This window comes from Leptonychotes weddellii, chromosome 4 (genome assembly GCF_054177405.1).
Source record: "Leptonychotes weddellii isolate Sample4059 chromosome 4, ASM5417740v2, whole genome shotgun sequence".
In the NCBI taxonomy this organism is placed as follows: Eukaryota; Metazoa; Chordata; class Mammalia; order Carnivora; family Phocidae; genus Leptonychotes; species Leptonychotes weddellii.
Window position 1 is genome coordinate 2,113,051 of NC_138372.1, and position 18,739 is coordinate 2,131,789.

Sequence of the window (18,739 nt, forward strand, 5' to 3'; positions counted from 1 at the left end):
CGCTGTAGAGACAACATTATTATCTCACTTTAAGCAGTTGAAAAGGATTCCTTTTTGGCTACCCTCTTCCAAAGCTCTTCCACCTTGTCCTCTAGGGTCCTCTTTGAGGAGACCCTCCAGAGTGTTACATGGTACTTGCGGTGTCACTAACGGATGCTCCTCTTGGACTATAAAATCACCACTAACATTCTGGGGAAGATCAAGGCTCTGTTGAATACTCAGCCATCAGCGTGCGGGCCTCCAGGCGGCACCTGCTGCCCACGGCTTCCACGCTACGCTGGCGCCTGCATGGACCAAGGTAGCTCGGGGGTTCCTGCACCAAGTCTATCGATATGTACCTTTCCAGTTATGTATCAGGATTGCTGACATCTCTGAATTAAACCGCAACAATTCAGCGACCTCCCAAATTTTGCTACAAGACGAGGAGACAAACCTTGTTTCCACTTTTTCTTCTCATGAAAACGTAAATGTTACACGAGTAAATAATTTTTGGTCAAGTAATCTTAAAGACTGAGAGTGCCACGGAGCCTGTCTGAAACTGAATAGGTACCAAACGGGGGGTAGGGGGTGGAGAGACGCCCTGAACCCGCACAGGGGCGGAGCCACATTCTTCACCCGGCTCAGGTAGGGTTCTGGGTCATCTGTGCGCCCAGAACAGGGAAGTCCGGACGTGCGCACTGTACCCGACGCTAAATCCGGCGCGGGCTGGAGGCCACCGCCGGCCGGACCTTGGGCTGCGGCGGGCAGCGCCCACCGCGGCAAGGGCACCCTCCGTACTAGCTCCCGCCCCCGGCCGGATCCCCCACCCCTCGATCGCGCCCACCCCGGCAGGCCCCGCGCCCTGGGCCCAGCCCCCGGCCCCCGACTGTCCCGGCCGCGCCCACACCCGCCAGGCCCCGTATCCCGGGTGCGCGCGTTGTCGGGGCTCGGGGTACCTGTCAGGACCGAAGGCCCGCCCGGACCTCGGCGCCTGCACGGTCCCCAGGGCCCTCCGCCTCCCCTCGGCAGCGCCTTCCGGAGCTCAGGTGGCGCCTCCTCCGCCGTCCACGGCCGGTCCGCACCCCCGAGCCGCAGCGGCGGCGGCCGCCGAGGAGCAGCCCCGGCCTCCTGCGCCCAGCGCCAGGGCCGCGGCCGCTGCTCTCATGACAACCAGGCCGGCCCGGCCAGGCCGCGCCTGCGTACAAGGCAGGGCCGTGCCTCCGCTTCCCCGGGCCTCTGGGTAATGGAATCTCTGGGGGACAGCGCCTGCGCACAAGGCGGGGCCGCGCCTCCGCTTCCCTGGGCCTTCTGGGTAATGGAGTCTCTGGGGGACGGCGCCTGCGCACAAGGCGGGGCCACGCCTCCGCTTCCCCGGGCCTTCTGGGTAATGGAGTTTCCGGGGCACTCCGCGCGACTTTGGTCCCGCAGCAGAGCCCACAAGGCGTAGGACCCTCGCCGCTCAGCTGATCTCTGCGGCCTGGGAGAGGACCCGCCTGAGCGGTCCGCCAAGCACGTGCCGCCGGCGGGGTCGGAGGCCCTGAGGATGTCTGCGGTGTTCCGGAAGCCCAAGACGTTCAGGCTGCGGGCTCTGCACAGCCAGAGGAAGTTTGGGGTGGCGGGTTGGAGCTGCTCGGAGGTGCTGCAGAAGGGGTGCCGCCACTTTCAGGTGCCTGGCGCGGGGTGGGAGTGGGAGTACCGGGTGCCTCCACGTGCAGCTGCCCGTGGCCAGGGTCCGGGGACCGGGCGCCGCCTCTAACTTCCTCCTCTAGTTACTGAGCCCCATTCAGCGGGACTTGGTGGAGGGGTTCTGGGACAACTCCTCCCTCTCTGACCACGAGGATCGCGGCAGCCCTGGCCTGAGATTCTGGGACTCCGGTTCTAGCGCACGTCTGCTAATTTGCTGTGTGCTCCAGGACACAGCCCCGTGGCCTGTCTGGGCCTCAGTTTCCCCCCTCTGTAAAATGAAGGACTTGAGCTCAGAGGCCCACGAAAGGCCCTTCTAGCACTATTGTTCCAGCGATTCCAGTCATCGTTCCTACTGGATTCTTACGCATTTGTTTTCTTGGCTGGACTTGGACTTGGAGCAGCGTGGGTTGTGGGTGTGTGTATGTGTGGGTGCAGGTGCGCGCGGAGTTGCCATCAATGTTCATAAAGCTGATCAGAGTCCAGCAAGTGTTATCGGACTAGTGGTACCGCGTGCCGGTGACGCCTTGTCAGCCAGAGGCCGTGAGTCCTTTTCAGTAAGATGTTCTCCTTAATAAGTCATCGCCCAGGATGCAGAGTGCGTTGAGTGGGTGTGTCTCCACACCAGTCAGGTGATGTGCGCTCTTGATGGGGACGTGTTTATGCGCTTAGCGGAAGCAGTCAGCCGTCTTTTCTGCAACAGGCTGGGATTTTCAGAGCCCTTCAGGAGCTCCTGTCGAAAAGGTCTGTGTGGTGAATTCTGCAAAGTCGTCCCCGCTGTGTCTACATTTTTACACGACTTGTATTTTAGAACGACCTGCAGGAGGTGTCTGTTTCGACACGTGGGTACTTGAGACCCCAGCACTGTCTCAGGTGTTCGTCCACCTGTAGAATGTGGACAGCATCCCGCTCTTGATTCTTTAAAACGTTTGTGAGGACCGCGGACGGAAAGGCCTCAGGTTACTGCTCCCAGGGTGGGCCTGCCTGAGACCCAACACAGAAGCATCCTGCTCTGCCCTCCCTCTCCGCAGCTCCCTGTCACCGGCTCCCGCCTGTGCCTCTATGAGGATGGCACGGAGCTGACCGGAGATTACTTCTGGGGTGTCCCTGACAACTCGGAGCTGCTGCTTCTCACCTCGGGCCAGACCTGGCAAGGCTGTAAGTGGCGGGGACGTGGGAGCTTGGTGGGGAAGCCAGACTGGCTTTGGAGGTGCTGGGGGCCTGCCATGGACACCAGCCTGGGAAGGGGGGAAGGGGAGGGTCTTCCTGCCCAGAACTCCAAAGCGGGAAGCCCCCAGCATCAGGGTGAGCTGCCCCTCCTCTTGGCCCAGGACCCCAGTGGTCCAGCTGGGTGTTTAAGGTGTCTTTTCTTCTTTTCTAAGTTATTTAAATTTTCTGTTCATTGTCCTAGTAACTCCCGAGGGCAGAAGGGAGGGGTTGGGGGGGTTGGGGCCTGCACGGGTTTGTGGGCGAGGCAGAGCCAGCGGGAGGGACGCCTTTCCATGTGGCTCCGAGGGTGGCTGGAGCTGTGCTCAGTGTCTGTTCTGTGTTGGTGCTTGCTGGAGTGCTATCGTGTTGCGGGCCTTATCAGAGCAATTATTTCCAGGGGTGGTTCCTTAGGGGTGTCTGTATTTCAGCACCAGCTGGACGACAGGTTCCACACTGCAGCCGTAGGCCAGTGGCAAAGCGTGTGTGCTCTCCTCCTAGGAGGGTTGTGTGGCTCTTATGCAAAGTGGCTTACATTTCAGGAGATGCTTCTGTCGCCCGGGGAAGGAAGTGGGAGCCCGGAGGATGGAGATATCCGCCTCTTCGGCCTGAGGTCCAGAAGGACGCCCTAGAGTAGTGTGCGTGTGGCTTTGCCTTGCGGTTGGGACTCTGCTGTTAGCAGTGAGGGGTCACATGTCTAGTGCATGCTCTGAGGTTGCAAGTGCTCTTTCTCTGTGGGGCCTTGTCCTTCTAGAGGAGGCAGCCAGAAAGCAGAGTCACCGTGATGCCACCTGGGATGGCCTCTTGCAGGAGGTGGGGACTGGGCAGGACAGGGTTGTGGTCTTGAGAATCTTTGGCTGTTCCTTCTCCTTCCCATTTCATGATGTAGTTGAGAGCAGACCAGGCTGGGTTGCTGTCCTCCCCACTCCCACCTACCCCCTCCTTGTCTCCCTCCGTCCCTACCTCTAGCTCTCTCTTCTTCCCTCTCTTTCTTCCCTCTCTCCCTATCTCCCCCTCCCTCTTTCTTTCTGTCTGTCTTTCTCTGGCACTTTATCCCCCTCTCTCCACTGAGACCACTAGTCCTTTTACTTGGTAAACTTCTTTTAAAAAAAATTTAAATTGTTTATTTTGAAATAGTGATAGATTCGTAGGAAGTTACAAAGATAGTGAACCCTAAAGGGTGCAGTTGACATAGTCATAGTGCAGCATCCAAACCAGGAGGCTGACCTTGGTGCAGGGCATGTGTTCTGTGTCGTTTTATCACTGCGTGGGCTTGTGTGTGCGCAGTCAAGGTACAGAAGCGTCCCACCCCCACCACAAAGTTCTGCCGCACGCTGCCCCTTTATAACCATGCCTTCCCCTCGCAGCCCCGCTGTCCCTCATCCTTGGCAACCACTGATGTGTTTTCCGGCTCCGTAACGTCATCTCGAGACCATGAGGGAAATGGACTCGCACAGTGTATGGGCTGTTCTCACTCAGCAGTACGCCCCTGAGAGCCATCTACGTGGTGTGTGTACCGGTAGTCTGTTCCTTTTTATCACTGAGTGGCATTCCGTGACGTGGCTGTGCCACGGTTTGTTTACCCATTCACCTACTGAGAGACGTTTTGGTTTCCAGTGTGGGGCTGTTACGTATAAAGCCCACACGGCCGGTCAGGTACAGGTTTCTGTGCGGACATAAGTTTGCATTTCTTTGGAATAAATGTCAGGAGTACAGTTGCTGGGTCGTATCGTAAGTGTGTGTTTAATTTTTAACGACAAGGATGTCCACTCTTGTCACTTCTCTTTAACGTTGTCCTGGAGGTTTTACACGGGGCAGTTAGTCAAGAAGAATAAAGGCATCCAGATTGGAAAGGAAGAAGTAAAACTGTCACTATTCGCAGACACTGTGATCTTGTGTATAGAATATTCTAAGGAATCCACTAAAAAACTTTTAGACTGATCAGTGAGTTCATCAGCACTGCAGGATACAGGATCGATACACAAAACTCAACTTTGTTTCTGTATACTTGCAATGAATAACCTAAAATGAAATTAAGGGAACAGTTATATTTACAGTAGAATCAAAAAGAATAAAACACTTAGGAATAACTGTAACAAAAGAAGTACAAAACTTATAATCTGAAGAGTATAAAATGTTGTTCCAAGAAAATAAGGATTTAAATGCATGGGAAAATACACTGTGTTTATGGGTCAGAAGGTTTAACACTGTTAAGATGTCCATACTCCTCAAATTGATCTGCAGATCATCCCAGTCCCTATTGGAATTCCAGTTGGTTCCTTTGCAGAAACCGACAAGCTGATTCTAATCCCCGATTCATATGTAATTTCAAGGGACCCAAAATAGCCAAAACAATCTTGAGCAAGAACATAGGAGGAGCATTCACACTTCCTAATTTAAAAACTTACTACAAAGCAACAGTAGTCAAGACATTGGACTAGAAGATAGTCCAGAGATGAACTGATGTGTCTGTGATCAGCTGATGGTGACAAGAGCGCTAAGACCATCCAGTGGGGGAAAGAATAATCTCTTTAATAAGTGATGCTGGGACAACGGGACATCCACATGCCGAAGAGTGGGCCGGGCCCTCACCTGGCACCATATACAAAAATCAACTCAAAATGCGGTAAGTGACCTAAATGCAAGAGCTAAAAATCTAAAACCCTTGGAAGAAAACAGGGCAGTCAATCTTCATGACCCTGAATTTGACTAAGGATTCTTATATATGATACCAAAAACGTGAACAACCGGAGAAAAAGGATAGATACATTTGACTTAAGAATGTAAGACTTTTGTGACAGCATCAAGGTGAACAGACAACCCACAGGATGGATGAAGGAATTCGCGAATCGTGTGTCTGGTAAGGGACTTGTATCCAGAGTTAATAAGGAACTCTTACAACCCAACAGTGAAAGACAACCCAATTTAAAAATGGGCAGAGGGTCTGAATAGACATTTCTGCAGGGAAGATATTCAGATGGCAAACAAGATGGAAAGATGACATCATTCGTCATCCGGGAAATGCAAATCACACCCAAAGTGAGGCGTCCCCTCACACCCGCTGGGCTAGTTACATGCTGGTGAGCAGCACGTGGAGGAACCTGAACACTTGCCCATTGCTGGAGGGTGTGAAGTGTGCAGCTGCCGTGGGGACAGGCTGGTGGCCCCCCCATGAGTCAACAGCATCAGCTGCGACCCCGCAGTCCCACGCCTAGTGCACACCCCAGAGAAACGAAAGCACACGTCCACACGAAGACTTGCACATGATTACTTAGAGAAGCTTTATTCATCATGGCCAAAAGGTGGAACCCCAAATAGTGTCCCCTGAGAGACAAACGGGTGAACAAAGTGTGTATTCGCACGGTGGAATATATAACCTTTGCCCATTTTTTCACAAACTAGGAAGCACGGGGTTGTACGTTTCGTGTGGGTGGGTTGTGAGGGGTGGGGACCCCATCTCAATCAAGTGGTTTTTTTTTAAAGATTTTATTTATTTATTTGACAGAGACAGAGATAGCGAGAGCAGGAACACAAGCAGGGGGAGTGGGAGAGGGAGAAGCAGGCTTCCCGCCGAGCCGGGAGCCGGATGCGGAGCTCGCTCTCAGGACCCTGGGACCATGACCTGAGCCGAAGGCAGTCGCTTAACGACTGAGCCACCCAGGCGCCCCAAGTGGTTTTTTTTCAAACAGAGAAATGGGCTGTGTTCCAGAGTGGCAGCACCCGTCCCCCGTCCAGCTTTGGGCGGTGTGGCTGTCTTCTGTCCCAGCCACCCTGATGGGTGTGCAGGGCTGTCTCAGTGTGGCTGCCTTTCCCTGGGCTTGTCGGCCATCCATCTGTCCTCTCTGGGCAAGTGTCTTTTTGTCCATTTGTCTTTTGTCTGTCTTCTCATTGGAGTTTTTAACTGCTGAGTTTTGGGTTTTTCTCATGATGTGTTCTGGATACAAGTCTTTTGTGAGGTGTGTGGCTTGTGGGCTTTCCTCCTCCTCTGTCGCTTGTCTTTGCATCCCCGGAACAGGCTCTTTCACGGAGCAGAAGTTTCCCATTTTGGTGAAGCCCACGTTGTCCGTGCTTTCCTTTTGTGCTCGTGCTCTCCAGGCTAAGTCTGGAAACTTCTCACCAAGTCCTTGGCCTGGAAGAATTTCTCCGCAGCCTCCTGCATCAGCGGATTCACGTGATCATGGGATTATTTTTCTTTAGCCCATCAAGGGCGGACGATACTGGTTGATTCTCGAGCACTGAACAGCCTCGTCCCTGGAGCGACCCCGCTGGGGCGTGGGGCATCGTTCTTTGTGCACACAGCCATTTATGGCTGAGGCGTCACGAAGGGTCTTGGTAGACTCTGAGTCCGCTGGGTCCTCAGTGCTTGCTCGGCCATGAGCAGGGGTGTGTGCGGAGGCTTCCGGGGGGGCAGCACCGTCGGGGGGAGACCCAGAGGGAGGTCTAGAAGGAAGCCCAAGGATGTGGGAGGTTTTGTTTGGGGACGAGAAGGGCAGCCACTTGCTTGGGTGCTGTCCCGTCCACATCCGACCCCGCATCACTTGCGGGGAGGGTACCCGGGCGCAGGCCCAGGGGAACGGCTCGCTGGTGTCTGGGCAAGGCCTGGGGCCCAGGGCATCCCTGAGGTTGGGCAGTTCCAGAAGCGAGGAGGTGCTGGACGTGCGAGAGCCCATTCTCACGGCCGGCAGCTCCGTGTCTTCCCGCGGCGGCCCTCAAGGACTGCTCGCTTTTCTGTCGGTCCCCCTTCTGGTGGCAGATGTGAGTGACATCAGTCGCCTCCTCAGCGCGTTCCACAAGCCGCACGCGGGGCTCATCCAGGCCGCCCAGCAGCTGCTCTCCGACGAGCAGGCCCCGCTGCGGCAGAAGCTGCTGGCCGACCTCCTGCACACCGTCAGCGAGAACATCGCGGCCGAGACCAGGGCCGAGGACCCGCCGTGGTTCGAAGGTAGCTGGGGGGCTGGGGGTGGGAGGGCTGGCTCAGAGCCGGCCTTGCAGGGGGGAGCCCAGGCCCCCTGCAGTTCCCGGGCCGGGGCCTTGCCTGGCTCCTCTGCTCTCGCAGCCCTGGGGCTGGCCTTTTTATTTCTGAGCTGGGGAAAAGTGGACGTAACATAAAATTTTCCATTTTAACCAGTGTAAGTGCATAGTTTAATGGGGTTGAGCACGTTTGCCTTGGCGTGCAGCTGTCACCGCCATCTGTCTCCAGAACTTTCTCACGTTCCTCAACTGAAACCGTGGCCTGTTAGACACCAGCCCCCACGTCCGCTCCGCGGCCCCTGGAGCCCGCGCTTGCTCACCTGGTCTCTGATCTGACTCCCGTAGGCCCTCACTCGCGATCACACAGGGTGTGTCCCGAGCCTGGCCGGTTTCACTCAGCACCGTGCCCTCGCGGGCCACGTGTGTCGTCCCGTGTGTCACAGCCTCCTTCCTTCTTCAGGCTGACTCACATTCTCCTGCGTGGCTGGACCACGTTTGCTTGTCCGTCACCTGGCCACGGACACGTGGTGCGTCCACCTCGGGGTCGGCCTTTAAGCCGGTCGGAGCAGCTCCGTGGACGAGGGGGCTGGGGGGCAGGAGCAGAGGCCCTCGGTGGCCTCTAGATGCCCACGAGGGGGGCCCGGGGACCCTCTCCAGGCAGAGAGAACCGGAGCCTGCGAGCAGGACACCGCACGCTTCTCAGGTGAGGCCGGCGGTGCGCCCAGCCTGTGGCCGCGGACGCCACAGGGCCCTTGTCTGTTCCTGGCAGGTTTGGAGTCTCGATTCAGGAGTAAGTCTGGGTACCTGAGGTACAGCTGCGAGAGCCGGATCCGGAGCTACCTGAGAGAGGTCGGAGCGCGGGGCGTGCGGGCAGAGGGGCGGAGGCCGCGGAGCCCGCCCGACTCTGGGTTTTGGGACATCGTGCGCCAGCGCTCAGCCGTGGCCCTTGGTTCTTCCAGGTGAACTCTTACGCCTCCGTGGTCGGCGTGGAGGCTCGGGAGGAGTATTCCCGCATCGTGGACGTCATGTGCCGGGAGCTCAGGGCAGCGCAGTACAACGGCAGCTACTTCGACAGAGGCGCCGAGGCAGGCGGCCGGCTCTGCTCGTCCGAGGGCTGGTTCTGCTGCCAGGTGCGCCATGGGTCCCGGGGCCACCCAGGCGGCTGCTGAGCCAGCCCTCCCGCGGCTTCCCTCCGGGCGTCGGCGTGAGGGGAGGGTCAGCTCAGCCCGTGGTTCTCCGACTGCAGTGGAATTGGAACCCCCTTCCCCGCCCGACGGTCGATACAAGACGCCCCGCTTCCCGGCCCCCAGCTGCTGGTTCAGCAGCCCTTCTGACAGCGTCCCTGGGGGCGCTGCTGGTCTGGGCCCTCCTCTGAGAACCGCTGATGTGGCGGGAGTGCGCGGCTGTCCCGGGAGTGGAGGCCTCCCCTTCGCTCCCCTTGGGAGGAGGGGGATGGGCAGATAAGAGAAGGACAGTGTCACAGCTGCTGAAACGTGGCCCCCCGGGGAAGCTTTCTGGATGGCAGCTCAGATTTCAGGACTTGTGGCCAGATGTGACCTGGCGGGGTCGCAGCGGCCAGAAGCAGCGTTCTGGACCTCCTCCCGGGCACTCGGAGAAATTACAGAGGCACCACTGTCCAACAGGCTACCGACTAGGGTCATGAGTCACGGGGCTTGGAGCTGGTGGCCTTTGCAAGGATGGGCAGGGGCCGTTCTGCTGCCCACGCCTCCTTCCTGGCCTCCTGGGCTCCGGGGAGTACCTGGGCCCCTTTGCATTTCCGGTAAAATCTCCTCCCCCCACTGGTAGCCTGAGGGTACAGACCCTGGAGGCCGGCGCGGCCTCCCTCCCACAGACGGGCTCCCAGTGCTTTTGCCTGGGCAGTTCCTTCCGTGGGTGATGGGCCCTGACCAGCAGAACACTGCTCCTTCCCAACCAACTGCACGTTAGCCTCTGAGTGACCTCCCGCGTACTCTCCATGAGCGTCGCCTGAGCCCAGGTGTTTCACGGAGGAGGAGCAAAGACAAAAGATTTCAGCCTGACATCATCGGGAGGCTTGAGGCCCGAGGCCTGTAAGCAAGTGAGGGCAGTGGGCCTGGAGCTGGGAGGCTGTGCAGGCCCTCGGGGGACAGGCTAGTCCTGGGTGGGGTGAGCCGGGGGCTTCAGGGAGGAGGTGACGCCCTAGAACAGTGCGGTGGGAGTGGACAAGTGACCCCGCAAGGGCACGAGGGTGGGGAAGAGGGGGCAGTGGGCTCTGTTGGGGAGCTGCGAGCCTTGGGGGTGTCTGGAACACAGGACGGTGGATGGGGTCACGGCACGTGGCATGTGCTCAGCAGACATCTGTGAAAGGAGTGACTGAAGGTGCGACATGGCCAGGAACACTGACCACAGGAAAACCAAAGCTGGGCAGTCCAGACTATTTGACGTCTCTGATGCCCAGCCTCTGCGTTGGGGTTGTGGGGAAATACCGGGAAGGCACGTGGAGCAGATAGGGAGCAGCCAGCATGTGGGCGCTGGCCGTGGGCCTTCATTCCCCACGAGGGCGGGTGATGGCGTGTGCTCCCAGGCGCGTGGGGAGGGCTGGACACAGTGGGTCTGTCTGTCGGGGTGTGGAGACCCAGGAGGTGCACGGTTGGGAAGCTGGCTTTCCTAACAATAGCAGGAGCTAGCTTGTCCCCATGGCCAATGTGGAGTATCATACTGGGGGTCACGAGGGAAAAGGGGGTACCATTCCAAAGACAGAATTCCTAATAGGCCCAAACAGACTGAATCCCCTACCGGGTGGGACCTTCTTCTCAGCTCATCTAACTTGACATAAGACCAGTGGGTAAGAGCTGGGCTCACTTGGTGGACCTTGTTCTCTTTTGACCTAGGGTCCTTTTGACATGGACACCTGTGCGTCCAAACACTCCATCAATCCCTACGGTAACAGGGAGAGCCGGGTCCTCTTCAGCACGTGGAACCTGGACCACATGTGAGTACGGGTTCTGGGGAGGTCAGGGCTGTTTGTTGTTGAGAGCTAAATTCACGGACCCAAAGAGCAGCTGCTGGGGCCTGTCCGTGCCGTGGCAACCGTGGCTGGCCGGCTGCCTTGTGTTTCCTGTGCTGAGCTCGTCCTGAGTGTGTAGGGGAGGTGGGGTGCCGGATGCACGCTCCTAACCTGTGTGATTAGGTGTCCTTCACCGTGGCAGGCTCTGACAGGAGCCGGTCCAGAGCCCCGTCCACATCCATGCGACCTGGTGCATGCCCCCTCTATCCCGTCCAGCTCCCATCTGTGGGGCCCAGTGGGCACACTCAGTGGGGTGGGGGTGGGGGGGTCTCCTGCCTGAACCAGGATGAGCTCAGAGCGGGAGCTCTGATTCAGTATGTAGGGCATTTCCTACTTTCACCCGAATGAGTGAAGGCCAGCAGGATTGTTTTTCTATGTGTACGAGCTCATTTTAAGAAACGGCAGAAATAAAATTGTGTTATCTTAACGGAGATGCTTTCTTGGGATATAATGACGTCCTTGTCTCTGCTTTATGAAGACAGAGATCTTCCAATGCCCTTCAAGTGGCCATACCGCTTTTGGGGACCAGATGGTACTGAGCGCATACAGGACGTTATGGGGACAGTCGAGGCTGCCGTCCCACCCCTTCTGGATCCATTCCCTTCCGCCCCCAGGAACTGTTCTGAGGTTTGTGCGTTTCCTTCTGATAGGTATCAGGCTCCAGGCCTTTCCCCTGGAGGTCTGAGTTTGAGAACGGACCTAAGGGGTCACACGTGGTGATGCCGCACAGTGCTTCTCCATCCTACGTTATGCTTACGGGGATGAGCTTTGGGACATTTGTGAGCGCTTCACTCTGTGAATAGAATGTCACGGGAACCTGCATTTCCGTCCCGGTAGGCGTGTCTGGTCTAAGTTTCCACCGTTTATAGGACAGCCTGGGGTGAGCATGGTCTCTGGTTCTGGGCCATGTAGGTGTGGTCTGTGGGCTGGCAGCTGCATCAGCATCTGGGGCCTGGTCAGGAAGGCAGATTCTCGGGCCCCGCCGGCCATTACCCGGGTGCCGGGGAGGGGGGCGCACCTCCAGGGGACTAGGACCGTCCTGGTGCCTGAGCCGCGGGGTGAGCTCCCCTCTAGGGAGGGCGCAGGGTCTCACCCCTTCTGACGGGCACCGAGCACCCCAAGATGACCCCTGGCTCTCCAGCTCATCGTCTGCTACTTTCCGTGACTCACTGGGACGTGGGGACATGGATCGAGGGGTCGGTCCCAGCTTTAAAGGGCGGGACAGGCCAGCCTGGAGCGGAGTGCAGACGAGGCAGCAGACGCGGGAGCACTGGTGGCTTCGGTCATAGTTTCTCTCTGTAAATACGGCACTAACGCCTTCCAGCAGCCCGGCCGGCTTCTCTGCGCGTCTGACCTCCGGCCTCCTTTCTGATTTCAGACGCGTGGCTTCCATGCGGGTCTGTGGGCGCTCTGTGCTCTTCGTCTTGGAAGACGTCCCTGTAGCCTGGACTCTTGCGTGCTTGTTTGGGGCGTCAGGGGTCCCCCTTCAGAACCTGGAAGCCGGGACAGTGGGGTCTCCGGGCGTCGGCTGCTTTCTGCCTCTTCGGTGGCAGCTCTCGAGCGGCTTTCTCCTGGAACATGGAGCGTGTGTGGGTGCAGATCTCTCCTTCACGTTCTGACTGGGACTTGTCTTCCTTGTTCTGAGACAACTTCCTCCTGGATTTTGGAAGACTCCTGAGCATTTATTAGTCACGACTTCTCGGCTTCTTCCTGTCCGGCTCTTCTGGAACTCTCCACAGCTGCATGCTGGGCCTTCTCATCCTGGCTCCCCCGGGCTGCATCAGCTCAGACTCCAGCTCTGCTGCCGTGTTCCTGGCCACATCCGGCCACGGGCTGAGCTGTGGCCCCGCATTCGTACGTCGAAGCCCTGATGGCCAGCGTGACTGTGTCTGGGGATGGGTCCCCAGGGCGGCTGTGGCGAGGGCAGGCCTGACCTGCCGGACTGTCCCGTGAGGAAAGAGGCCGCCTCTCTGAGCCAGGGACTCTCGGCTCGCCCTGGCCGGCCCCCCCAGTCCCCCAGCTCCTGAACTCGGGGAAATTATGTCTGTTGCTTTCGCCCCCAGAGCGTGGTGTCTGCGACGCGCCCGGGCCGCCTCGGACGCTTGCCTGTTGTTCATTCACTTGTTCCCTCTGCAGCTGGAGCGCCTCCTGTCTGTCCACCGCGTCCGTATTTCCTTCCTGGAAGTGCTTCTGGGTTCTTTGTAAAACAAGCCTTTCCATACCAGTCTGTTTTCATTATATTTTTTATTTATTTTTATTTTATTTTTTATTTTTTTAAAGATTTTATTTTTAAGTAATCTCTACACCCAGCACGGGGCTTGAACTCACAACCCCAAGACCAAGAGTCGCATGCCTGTCTGACCAAGCCAGCCTTTTTCATTATTATTTCTGTTTTAAATCACTTTATTCATTTTAAGCATATTTGTTTTATGGCTGTAAGGAATTGAGCTGTGTCCAAAGAGAGGTGTGGCCTCGGCCCCTGGCCCCTGGGAGGTCACCTTGAAGCCCTTGGAGTGTCCTGCCTGTGAGGGTCCTTGCTCCCCTGCGGGCCGTGGTTCGCTGCGTGGTCTAGCAGTGTGATTGCGGTGGGGGCTGTGGGTCCCGTGGGGGCCGGAGATGAGGCTCCTCATCGGGTGGCCAGCCATGCCCACGTGTCCGAGTCCCGACAAAGACTGGACACTGAGGCCTGGGGAAGCGTCCCTGCCTGGCACCACCCCACGCATGTGCTCACCACCGCTGCCGAAGGGGGTCTGTGCCCTCCGTAGGGAGAGGGCGGTGGGAGCTCTGCATCTGGAACTTTCCGGGACTCTAACCTGTGAGTCCCTTCCCTTGGCTGATTTTAATTTGCATCCTCTCATGATTATAAGCCACAGCTGTGAGTATAACAGTGTCCAGGGGCGTCTGAGCCTGTTAAGCAAACTCTCAAACCTGTGGGTGGTGTCGGGGAGCCCTGGACTTCACGGTTGGCGTCGGAAGAGGTCTCAGGGAGCCCTCCCTAGCTCTCGGCGGTCTGCCTCAGAGGCTGTAGCCCGGGTCTTTCTCGGGGGTCCTTGCCTGTTGCTGTGTGCTCCTGGTGACGTTGCTGGGTCTGGATTCCGAGTTCATCCTCAGCAGGATTGTTTTCTGTGGACGTCCTGTGTGTGCTGGCTTGTCCTTCCCCACAGAGTGGTTTTGCATTTGTTTCTGCCAGACACCCAGGGCTTTCAGTGGCTCTGAAACAACTGAGTATTAATTTCTTGCTTGGCTCCCACATGTGTGGCGGCGTGAGGTCGGACTGTGTGTCTGTGAACAGTGAGCTGAGGGTCCTGGCTTCCTGGGTGACTGTGGAAATGGTCATGCTGTTGGTGCTCCCCGAATCATACCTCCCGCTCCCTGCACCATGTGGGTTCTCCCGACGCCTCCCGTCACTGAATAAACCTCGGCCACGTGGCTCCAGCAGACTGGATACCAGCGGAGGCCTGATACGTGCTTGCACGCTGGGGCCTGTTCTCTGGGCGCTGCCATTCCCAGGGAGGGGCCTGACCTGGCTCCCTGGGGAGAAAGCCCGGCCCCCAGTCAGCCCTCTGGCCAGCCCAGCCACAGGAGTGGGTCAGGGTCAGCAGGAGCCCTGCCACACTGACCCCCACAAGCCTCTGTTCTGGGGCTGGGTATGCAGCAGAAGGTAGCTGACGGGGTGGCTTTTTCTCCCTCCCCAGAGCCCGGGGCTCCCTGCCACTTCCCTTCCCACACTAACAGCTGCAGTGGGGTCTCCGTCCCACCTCCCCGGCTCTCCCCTTGGGCCCCTTTCTGGACCACAGCCCTAGTGGGCTGCAGAAGGGTGGCTCACCCCTGCGGATCAAGCATGGACGTCTCTGTTTCTGGCAGGGGGGCCCCCCTTCTTTCTTGTGATCTCAAGTATGTACTTCTTTTCCCTTTTATTCAGCGTTTCTGTGCTGTGGGGACACGAGTCTGTGTGCTTTGGTCCTCCAGCTGTGGTACTTCTGATTCCTTCTTGTCGGTCCGCAAGCTTCCGTCCCCATTAGTACACGGGCTTTGAATGGTTTGTTTATAAGTGAAACAGGCTTACACAAAGCAGTGTGGACGCACACAAGCATGAGGCTAGGGTTGGAAAGACAGACGTCAGCCCTCACCACGACACTCTCCAGGGAGAACGAGGGGGAAGGCTTTATTTCTGGGGTTCTGCTGAGGAGGGACTGAGGACGCCGGGCCCCACCCCTTTCCTTCTGCGTACTTCCCAGGACTTAAAGATGTGCACGGCCCCAGCCATCCTACGGGAGACAAGCCAAGTTGCTTGGACCAGGCCGGGCCGGCGGGCGTGGCCGCGTGCGGTGATGCCCCCGAGAAGGACTGTCCCCCAGTCTTCCTCCTGCCGACAGCAAGATGAGGTGTCCTGGACACACGGCTCCTTCGGGGTGTTTCCAAGTGCAGCTCCTTTTGAAACGTGCACCACTGTGCTCGTGTCTTTTCCTGTGGGCCCCCACGTCGGTTCGTGGTTCAGCTGCAGTGGCCGAGCGGAGGCCGTATGGAGTGTCCTGTGCTGTCGCAGTAGATGTCCTGGCAGGTGCGCGGGACGGCAAGGGTGCACGCTGACCGGCTCTCACTTCCTTTGCAGAATAGAAAAGAAGCGCACGGTGGTCCCTGCGCTGGCTGAGGCCGTTACAGAGCGAGACGGCAGAGAAGTGGCCTGGGAGTATTTCTACAGCCTGCTCTTCACCTCCGAGAACCTGAAGTTGGTCCACATCGCCTGCCACAAGAAAACCACCCACAAGCTCAGCTGTGACCCCCGCAGGATCTACAAACCGCAGACGAAGCCGAAGAGGCGGCGGCCGGCCCGCAAGTGCCAGTGACGGGCCGCACGTGCCTCCTCCCCTGGGTGTGTGGGATTCCAGTGGCTGTTATCGATGGCTCCTGGAAACACTTCAGAGGTCCTCATTACATTTCTGAATCGGCCTTTGCACCTCTGAGAGCCCAAGCGCCAGGGGACCAGTTTGGTGCGCGGCCGGGACGCGTGTGGGTCTGCAGGGACAAGGCCCTGTCCTCAGCTCAGGGGCCCCTCCTGCCCCGAAGGTCCCGCTGCCGTGCGCACGCAGGGTGGCCTCCCCACTGACACGGCGTCGGGCCAGACGTGGCGGCGCTGGCTGGAGGGACAAGTAGTCTGTGTCAGCTCTCGGCTGGGTCTCCACTCCCACGACAAATGCAGAGCTCTATCCTCTGGGCTTTTCTGATTGCTCCCAAGAGTTGCAGCCCATCTGGGGTAAAATGTTTGTATTCCATAAAGCACGTGCAAGGACAGGCGCTACCGTTTATGGTGGCGGAGAGCGGGAGACCCTCCACGTGTGTGTCCGTAGGGGAAGGGCTCTCTGTGGTCTTGTGCTGAACCACAGGAAATTGCTGTTCTCGTAAATCAGAAATGGTCAGATGTCACGATTCAGTCCTACCCATCGACATTATGCGAAGCTGTGTAGCAGTTTTGTGCTTCTGTACGGAAACGGGGGGCTGTGCGTCAGGTGCAGAAGGTGGTCAGTGGCTTCACCACGCCGAGTGTGCCCTGCTGGTTTTATAACTGTGTATGTGTGTCGCACGTGCGTGTTAGTGCACGCGGGACAGTCTGCGAGGAAACGTGCCGTCTGGACAACAATAACCCTGGGGCCGCGGTGGGGGTGCAGTGGATTATAAAGGGCTAATTTTCCAAGTCATGTATTTCATAAAACTTGAAGTTTTTGAAATAAGCACTTATTTCATAATCTTTTAAAATTTACTTTTTTAAAGTCCTACAGATCGTAGTTGAATTTTTACTTTTGTATAATCGTAAAAACCAATAAAGATTTTTTAGAAGTAGACGTGTCCAAAGTTTGCTGGGAATGATAAAAATAAGGACAAAAACAAAGGGTCAGTGATTTTTAAAAAATGATGCAAATCATTCCATTTTCTTCACTGAAATAGAGATGTCTTAGGATGAGCCAGTCCTGCACGTGGGACCTTAGCACGTGGTGTTCACCTGGCCCCGCGGGGAAGCGCACCAGTGGGGGGGGTCGGGACGTGGGCCCGATACTGAGTCTGCTGAGCTGTCCCGTGGACCCTCCTCCAGCCCAGCAGCGGGGCAGGGGCCGCCCGCCCGGCTGGGCTCAGAGATCTGATCTGCTAGGACTTCTGCTGCCTCCCCCACTGCCCTCCGCTCCTGAGCGAGCTCCTGCTCACCTTTCTGACGGGCACTTACATCCCCTCGGGATGCAGGACGCGGAAATCCAGTCTGACTCGAGCAAGAGCTGCGAGGCTCTCCTGGTTGCGATGCAGTTGAGTTTACTTGTTTTGGGGCCCTCGGCCTGGGTGCTGGGTGACTGTTACAGACGGGAGGGGGTCACCAGGCAGTTATGTCCCCCTCAGACTCCCAGGTTAGAGTTGGTAGCACAACCTCTTCGCAAAATAGGGGTTTGCAGTCTGTTTTCAACAAAGGAAGGGAGGGAAAATCTAGGAGCTGGGAGTGTAGGGTCTGGTGATCTGTGGGTGCAGAACTGCCGTGACATCTGGGCATGAGGTCCCTTGTACTGGCAGGCCCTCCACTTGCCGCAGGCTCTTTGGTCGGCAAGGCTGCAGAGGGAGGACCTCTAAACCCCGGTCCTGCAGCTTACGGGAGGGGGCGGCCGGCAGTCAGCCTCTGATGGCAGCCAGGATGGGGAGCTGGGGCAGGGAAGCCAGAGGAGGGAGCCGGCCGTGCAGAGTCGGGGTGGGGAGTGGGGGGCGGTCAGTGCCGAAGGAGGCCAGTGAGGGGTGTGAACAAGGCCGGGGCTGATGAGGAGAGGCGGGGGGTGGGGGTGGGTTTCAATGCCAGGTGCGCACTCCAAGCCTGTGTGACTGATCCCAGTAAGGCCTGGGGGAGCTTCCCGGGTGGCTGGAGAATGAGGCTCGCGTCTGTGCCGCCCCCGGGAGACACCGCGGGAGGCCGTTCCTCTGGTACTTGGCCCCGTGTGTGCTTTCCCTGTGGTAAACGGGACCGTGAGTATCGTGGCTTCTCCTGAGTCCTGGGAGTTGTAGGAGCGGGTCTGAGGGTCCCCTGCACAACAGGCGCTGAAGACGGCGCGGCAGACGGCTCTCCTAGTTCCTACACCGCTCACCCAACCACAGGCCCGTCGTTGTGTGAAGACCCACGTTAGAGAGTGTTTCTAGAAATTCACACTGTAACAGGGCCTGGAGCCGGCATTCATTTTAAACACTGGCAGACAATCGAGGCAGGATAGATCACCGAGCACTCACAACTAAAGTGGGTGAGAGTTGACAGCTCCTTTAATAGGCTTCCTGAAACTTCATTTTGTCCCCAGGGCTGAGCCTGCTTCCTTCCATATGGCTGACGTCACCCCGCACGGGCCTCAGGGTGACATTTCTGTTGTGCTGTCCTGCAGCACGTGAGCTCCGCCGATCACTGCTGGCTCCGCAGGGGACACCTGCTAACGTCCCCCCTCACCTGGGAGTAACCAGCAGACTTACACAACTGTACCATCTTCCCAACCCCAGATATTCTGCGTGGCGTGAGCAGGGGTTGGTCCCCTAGGAGCACGCAGTTTTCACTTTGCGTTTTGGTGGGAATGTGGCCGCGCATCTCCTGCGGGTGTGCTCGCTTCAGGCATATGCTTCTCCCAGAAGCCAGTACGTGGGGCACAGAGACCCCTGGAATCTGAGGCAGCCTGGTCACCGCGAACCCAGGTGCTGTGATTACTAGTTATTTCTACAGTAACCTCTAGTAGTTAGTTGTTTTCCCTGGCTGCCATCAAAATCCCTTTAGGAGCAGTAATTTCAACTGATTAAATAGAGTAGTTTGTTGATCAATAAACCACCAAATTATCCAGAGTAGGCGGAGGT

The 18,739-nt window shown here is 57.6% G+C and overlaps 2 protein-coding genes across 22 annotated transcripts in view; one reads left to right on the forward strand and one right to left on the reverse strand.

The window, feature by feature from the left end:
* Positions 1–1,179, reverse strand: part of CEP104 (centrosomal protein 104) — a 35,543-nt gene extending 34,364 nt beyond the window's left edge. For both annotated transcript variants that reach the window (XM_081817337.1, XM_081817336.1), the window contains exon 1: positions 936–1,179. The gene's annotated coding sequence lies outside the window, so the exon portion shown is untranslated. The remainder of the gene's footprint in view (positions 1–935) is intronic.
* A 52-nt stretch (positions 1,180–1,231) lies between these two features.
* On the forward strand, positions 1,232–16,723 carry DFFB (DNA fragmentation factor subunit beta). Of its 20 annotated transcripts, XM_031019129.2 has the most exons (9): positions 1,232–1,645; positions 2,694–2,820; positions 7,622–7,810; positions 8,609–8,688; positions 8,799–8,969; positions 9,787–9,908; positions 10,710–10,810; positions 11,364–11,512; positions 12,264–13,107. In XM_031019129.2, the coding sequence occupies exons 1-9, from the start codon at positions 1,523–1,525 to the stop codon at positions 12,561–12,563; spliced, it is 1,362 nt and encodes a 453-aa protein (XP_030874989.2). In that variant the 5' UTR covers positions 1,232–1,522; the 3' UTR covers positions 12,564–13,107. The 20 variants fall into 20 exon arrangements, 11 of the variants coding, with proteins under 11 accessions (XP_030874989.2, XP_081673472.1, XP_006748241.1 ...); XM_081817346.1 differs by lacking the exons at positions 9,787–9,908; positions 11,364–11,512; positions 12,264–13,107 and adding exons at positions 4,818–4,850; positions 15,498–16,723 and having other exon boundaries at positions 1,240–1,645; positions 2,694–2,835; positions 7,595–7,810; XM_006748178.3 differs by lacking the exons at positions 9,787–9,908; positions 11,364–11,512; positions 12,264–13,107 and adding an exon at positions 15,498–16,723 and having other exon boundaries at positions 1,250–1,645.
* Positions 16,724–18,739: the final 2,016 nt, after the last annotated feature.